Genomic DNA, 7,495 nt, shown 5'->3' on the forward strand with positions numbered 1-7,495 from the left:
GTAAATTATTAATTGGTTTGATTTTTTAAATACGATTTGAAAAGATTAAAATATGATTCATTTTATGTTGACCGACGACCGAAGACTTTGATTTCTTGACCGTAACAATTTTTTATTACAAAAAATGTATTAGATGGTATTAATACATATTTATATTTTATAGGAAAAAAGTACAAATTTTAAGGAAAATATTATAAATACTAGGTGACATCGTTAATAACTTCATAAAATATACATGTCCTCAATTATGATGAACAACAAACAAATATCGTCATCACTCTCTCCAAAATCCATGAATTTACCTGTTCACAACAAAATAGCGGCCACACTCCCAGGTATCTCCTCTGTCATGGGAGGAGATAAGAGAATGGAAAGTGTCCATCAAGCAACCTCCTCGAAAAAGCCAAGGGGTAGACCCATTGGCTCAAAGAACAGGGCCAAAGCACCCATCATTGTCAACGAAAACATTGACAACCTCATGGAATTGATTTCCATTAAGATCCCTAAGGGGAATGATGTTGTGGAGACTCTCATAAATTTGTCTCTGTATCGTCAAGCTGGAATCACCGTGTTAAGTGCTTATGGTCTTGTTTCTAATGTGACGATTCTGAATCCGATTTTCGGTGTCCCTAATTTTCCAATTGAAGGAACATACCAAATGACATCTTTACATGGCACTTACCTGAAAGCCACTCATGGCCGCGTTCCTCCCCAATTAATTGCTGAGCCAACATTTTCCTCTTTTTCCATTTATATGAAGGCCAATTATGGCAATTACGTGTTTGGTGGAATCGTTGCGGGGAAGGTCAAGGCTGCTGGTGCTGTTTTCATTACAGCCGCTCTTTTGAAAAATCCAGAGTTTCATAGGGTGGCTGTTTTCAATGGCGGTGTCACCCGAACCATTGATGATTTTGCGCCAAATGTTGGTGTCATGGGTCCTGATTCGGCTCACCGGAATCAGCAAATGCTCCCTCTTCCTACTGATGTGAATGGCATGCATTGGGATATCTCCCCTAGCACTTGATTGTTCGTCATCATAATTTTTCGAGTCTTTTTAATATTGAAATAAATGAACTGTGTTTCACATCGTAATTTTCAGGTCTTTTTAATGTTTGAATAAATGAACAAAATTTCTGTTATGTCTTATTTGAAAAAAGATTAATAGCTGAAATTTTTGTGTCACCATTACATGTTTTCATCATGTCGTTTAATCTTCATTTTATTTCTTGTCAATTTTCTTTTCGTTTTCGTGTTTTTGACAGTGATATACCAAATATTTTCAATGTTTTTCATAGTTGTTGATTTCTATATGCTTGCATTAATATTTTTCTAAATAAATTTAAAACATGTATCCCAAATTGTTATATTGTAACACTCAAACTTAAAAAAAAAGGATAAAAAAATAATAAAATTTTAGTTAAAAAAAATCGAAGTTTAATTATACTTATGCATAATATGAGACAAAAAAAATAAAAAATTAAAGACGACTGCAACATGGAGAAATTGTTGTATTGTATTAGTGTATTTCCAATTGCACTAGCTAGTTTCTTAATAACATTATAGTACCTTAGAACAATAATATGAATACATAACATGAGAACAAACTAGCAAACTAAAAGCGCATGAAACAACAATAATAACACCGGAGAATAATACACAACTGAAATTAGCAAATCAAACAAATTGAAATCAACAAATCAAAACATAGTTCCGTACATAGAGAAAATTATTGTCTTTTCAACTACGTTTTTGGCTTTTCAATTGAAGAGAAAAATGCCATAGTTTTTTTTAAGGGAAAATGCCAGAATGGATTGGACATCATGGGCCAAGAGAATGATTTGGATTCGGGCCGATTTATACGATTTAATATAGATATCTCACTTATTAAAACAATTACTTTGAATCAGTCAAAGTTATACATTGACATATGTGAAAATGTTAACTACGATATGTATTTTATTTTGAAACAGAGAGAGTAGTTGCGTAAAAAAACGATTTAGTTAGTTAGTGAAAAAACAATTATATCCTTTTGCCATTTTTTTTTCCTTTAATTAAAGTTGTAAATGACATTTTTTTTCCTATGCATTTAAGTGGTTTTGTAAAACGGATAATTGAGTTTTCAGAAATACTAACGAAAATGATAATTTTTTTTATAAAAAATTGTGTATTCAGTACATTGAAAATTGAAATATTTGACTTTTTTAACAAATAATTTTATAATTTGAATTCCTTAAAGAGTGACTTGCAGCACTCGTTGAGTTTTTGGCAAAAGCAAGTGGGAGTAAGTTAGCAACACACACATAGTGTCAACCATATGATTCTCAAGGGAAAATGACCTTGATAATTTGGAGTTCGACCGGAAGTAAATAAAGTCTTACTAATAATTGTTCGATTTAGGAATTGAATTCGGATTCTTCTGAACAATTCTTCATTGACGAACCTCGTTAACTAATTGAGCTCAATTGTTTAGTTATAAAATAACATTTATTGTACCTAAATGATACATTTTTTTTTTATAGAGTATTAAGGTGGTATTTTATAGTCACTTAAAATAAGTTCACATTCTTTTTATCATCGTAAATATTTTAACTTTCTGTTTTAGTCTTTTAAAAAATTTCTTCTACTTTTAGTCATTCAAATTTTTTTCTTCATCGCTGTTGGTCTATATTTTTAAATCAACTCTTGTGTATGATTCAAAATTTTGAATAAGTTATTTTCAGGAATGTTTTGAATATTAAAAGAATCTCATACAAAATATATAAGAATGTTTTAACTAAACATGTTTGGGGTTGTGATGATGGAATATCATATGATATTTTTATTTAGGGTTAATATGTATTTACCCCCTGTAATTTAGGCGAGTTCCGGTTTATCCCCTGTAAAAAAAAAAGTTTAGATTCCAACCTTGTAAAATAAGATTCTTTGATTTTAGTCGCTGACCTATGTGACTGTGCAGAATTGCTGACGTGGCGAGCTGATTTGACATGCTGACTGTGCATATCTGATTATGTGGCGTGATGACTGTATTTTTTTTAAAGGGTACACGTGGCATTTGTATTTTTTTAAAAAAGATAAAAATAAATTATGGAAAAATTATTAAAAATAAAAAATAATGAAAAAAATAATTAAAATGAAAAAACAATTATGAAAAATATAGAAAATTTAATAAAAAAAAATCTGAAAAAAATTTGGAAAAAGTTAAAAAAAATTAAAAATTCTGGTAAAAATTTATATATATCAAAATTTTCAAAAAATATAAAAAAATTCTGAATTAAATTAAAATTATAAAAAAATCGAAAATATAATATTATATAGTTATTTTGATTATGAAAATTTATTTCTAGAATTTTATTTCATTCGAAAATATAATCTAGATGAATAACAAGATACAATGGATTTTTAGGGATGGCAATGGGTACCCAATGGATAGGGTACTACAGTGCCCGTCCCCATACCCGCATTTATAAAAAATACTTGTACCCGTGCCCGTACCCTCGTGGGCAACATTTTTAGTCCCCTTCCCCATACCCTATGGGTACCTAAGTGCCCATACCCGCATCCATTACCCGCACTTTAACTATGAAAAAAAAAAAATATCACAAAAGAAATAAAACTACGATCCCAATTTTTTAAAATTAACTCATAAAATAATATGAATCGTGGTATTTAGTCAAATAGATAACATCCAAAATATCCCTAAAAAATTATACACCGGCATGATGGAGTTGTTATTGTATTAAGCAATTGTTGGTTTAAATTTGGGTTTAGGCTTAAATAGCTAAATAAATTAATTAATTATACATAAAATATAAATAAATAATTTATGATATTATATAAATATGTATATGCGGGGTTGCGGGTCTGGGCAATATAGTATCCTTACCCGTGCCCATACCCATTTAATTTTGTGGGTATTACCCGTACCCGTGCCCAGACCCATAAAAGCGGGGTTTTACCCTATCCATTGTGGATATTTTTTGCGGGTACCCATTGGGTCTGGGTCCAATTGCCATCCTAATTTTGATTGACACCGGTATATAAGTCATGTTATACTATTGAATAACAAGCCCTTAATTCTATTCTTCATGATCTAATGTTATTTTTTTTTTAATTATTGAAATATTTTCCAATATTTTTATTTTTTGTATAAAAAATAAAAAAAACAAACTTTTTAATTTCGAAAGAAAAATCTGAACTTTTTTTTAAAAAAATAAAATGTATTTTCTTATTATATTCATGAATTTCGAAATATATTAAGTTCCTGAATTTTCCAGAAATATAAATTTTTTGAAATATATATATTTTTCTCATATTTTTAACTTTTTTCAGATTTTTTTATTATTTTTTAAAATTTTCTAGAACTTTTAAAATTTTTATTACTTTTTCCAAATTTTTTTCATTATTTTTCATTTTACCAGATTCTTTTTCATTTTTATTAGAATTTTCAGATTATTTTTTATTTTAATTAATTTTTTCGTCATTTTTTTATGTTTCAGAATATTTTTCATTTTTATTAATTTTTCTAGAATTTATTTAATTTTTTATGTTTTTTTTAAAAATCACAAATGCCACGTGTACCCTTTAAAAAAAAATAAAAAATAAAAATAATTATACAGTCAGCGTCCATTACAGATGTGTCAGGTTTCAAAAAAAATTAAAATTAAAATAATTACGCAGTGACGTGCCACATCAGCGTCTAGATGGGATCATAGGTGTTTTGTGGAGAATCTTAATATTATAGGGGTGTTTTGTAAAGAATCTTCATATTATATGGAATCTAAACTTTTATTTTTACAGGGGAGTAAACCGGAACTCGCCCAAATTACAGGGGGGTAAATACATATTAACCCTTTTATTTATTTATAAGTTTTTAGTTATTTTCTTTGCATTTGAAGGCAAATTAGAAGTCATTTAGAGGAGTTGTCAATGGTTTGAGAAACCTTTTGTATTATTTTTATTCGAGTCGTTGTAGTTCAATTTTATCACAAATCATCAAATTCCATAGGTGTTTTTGGTCTTTTTAGTGAAAAATCATGTAAATTGGCAAAACAAGACACCAAGTGGAGGATCGAAGTTATGAGGATTGAATATCAATGGTTCTTAGAAGGTAATCGAAGACAATACAAATTGAATAAAATTCATTTCAAGTTCCAAGGCATTGAAAGATGGAAGAATACTCAAAAAGGTACGAAAACTGCAAAATTCGCACAAGAGCTGCTGCTTGATGGGCCCCTGCGCCCAGGTTATGCGCCCCTACGCAGGAAACAACATTCATTGCTGCCTCATGCACCCCTGCGCCCCAGTTCATGCGCCTTGCGCATGGTATACGAGCAATGAGTGTGGATTTCTTGTTATTCAAGTTGTTTTTATGGAAAATGCCCAATTTTCTTCTCTTAACCCCTAAGTAATGATCTACTATAAATAGAGACCCTTGTCCACTATCTTATTCATTCAAAAAGCTAGCGATACAAGGTAAGGGTCAATCATCAGAGCTTCAAGACATAGGATCTCCATGCTCTTCTTAGATGGCTGTTTCTAGAGTCTAATTTAATTTGTATATGTTCGTTTCTATACCATATCTTAGATGGAGCATATTAGGATTGACAACCCTAATTCCGTATGAGCAAGACAGTTGTAAAGTGCTTAGTTTCTAATTTAAATTCTTTTAATCGAATCTAAGTATGAATTTAGGGCTATGACTCATCTTAAGGGAATGGCGCAATTGTAGTTGGTTGAATTGTGACGATATTATAATAAAACTTCATATGGTTCATCACTATGTCATGTTTTACTTTCTTAATTCCGAAATACATGTCATAAACTAATAATCAATCGAGTTAATTCCAACAAAGACGGAAGAGGGTATTCAAGGATTTCTTAACCGCTGTTATACTTTTAAATCACAAAACCTAATCTCGCATTAGGCAAGATTATTAAAACTCTGCAACCACTTTTAATTACTTTCAAATAAATTCCTCTAATCACCCATTCAAACACCAATACTAATAAGTTATAAGAATGTGTATATTCTTGCTTATCATAATTATCATTGTGACAATTTCTTTGACCTTAATGCTTCCATATTCATAAAAAAAATGTATTTGACCTTAACAGCCTTTCTCCTTTATGACTCGTTATATATGCTCATTTGTGTGTGAGAATTTCACAAAATAGCTCCAGCCCTTCATTCTGTCAAACTAAAACTTCTACCAATAAATAAAATAACACCAATAATCAACTATAATAAATTTTAACCAAAAAAATGACACCGGAAACATAAACATACATGCACACTAGTTACCAAATAACTAAACATGATACCATATACGCCTCAATCAATAATTAAAAATAATATCATGAAAATAAACTCGAACAACAAGCTCAAAATGTAAAGGCTGAATGAAATTCAACATAGTTTCAAAATATTTTAAATTTCATTGGCGAATTAAACTAGGATGTATAGGGGGAAAATATTTCAAACTGACCCGGCAGTAAACCCGTCCCACCCGACCACCGTTTTTTTTTTTTTTTTTTTTTTTTTTTTTTTTTAAACTGGGTTGCATAAGATAGACCAACTTGATTGGTCGAGCTCAAAACTTCAATTCGATCCGCTTAAAATATTAAGCTAAACATGACTGGTCGATGAGTTTGCCACACCTAGTTGAATATCTACTTTCGACAAATCAACTACAATTCCCCCTTTTAAAATCACATGGCCGAGGAAACTTACTCGTACTTCGATATTTTAACAAACATGTTCTTGTTCGTTTGATCACTTGCAACGTTGTTCTGAATGTGTTAAACCTAAATCATAGAACTTGACAATTGTTAGCTCAAACCTTTAGTTTGCTTGGGTTTTGGTATGTAGTTTTTTTTTCCTTTGCCTAGCTGGTTTTGACAGAGGTTCACAATAATTCTAAAAGACCACTGTGGGTAAGCCGTACAAAACCCGTTCTACGGGTGGTAATTCTTCTTCTGATCAATGATTGTTTTGTACTGGAATATCCGTGGTTTTGGTAACTCGGACACTAGAATTGCCTTAAAAAATATTATTTGTCTCATAGGCTTGTGATTATTTTTTTGGCTAAAACGATGATTAGTTTTTGCAAGTTCCTTCATGGTGTTGGCATATGCGTCGCTGGTCCCGGTTTTACTTCGCAATCAGTGGCACAATGCACGCTCTCTTGGTATTTAGGTTATATCCTCTCACGTTTTCCGTGAAGCTAACGCTTATGCTGACAGGTTGGCTTCTAGGGGTCACTCGGTTGATGGTGCAGCTTGGTTGTCTATTTTACCTTCTGATTTTCAGCCGGATTTTTGTTCGGACCGCTGTGGTTTGCCTATGTTGAGATTTCCGTAGGCGGTTGTTGTTATTTTTTTATTTTTTATTTTTTTTCTATTTCTATTTCTATTTCTTTTCTGTTTTTGTTTCTTGTTTTTCTTCAAGGGTTTTGGCCTAATTCCCCCTCTTGTATTTTCCCCTTTTTTTAATAAT

The 7,495-nt window shown here is 30.9% G+C and overlaps 1 protein-coding gene across 1 annotated transcript; it reads left to right on the forward strand.

Moving 5' to 3' along the window:
* The first annotated feature begins 292 nt into the window (after positions 1-292).
* On the forward strand, positions 293-1,024 carry LOC25492374 (AT-hook motif nuclear-localized protein 28). The gene has a single exon (XM_013600474.1). It carries the CDS (start codon positions 293-295, stop codon positions 1,022-1,024), a length of 732 nt encoding a protein of 243 aa, XP_013455928.1.
* Positions 1,025-7,495: the final 6,471 nt, after the last annotated feature.

Source organism: Medicago truncatula, chromosome 4, assembly GCF_003473485.1.
Source record: "Medicago truncatula cultivar Jemalong A17 chromosome 4, MtrunA17r5.0-ANR, whole genome shotgun sequence".
In the NCBI taxonomy this organism is placed as follows: Eukaryota; Viridiplantae; Streptophyta; class Magnoliopsida; order Fabales; family Fabaceae; genus Medicago; species Medicago truncatula.

Bases quoted from the DNA above. Each gene is read 5' to 3' on its own strand.
- LOC25492374 (XM_013600474.1), top strand. From the start codon at position 293: ATGAATTTACCTGTTCACAACAAAATAGCGGCCACACTCCCAGGTATC.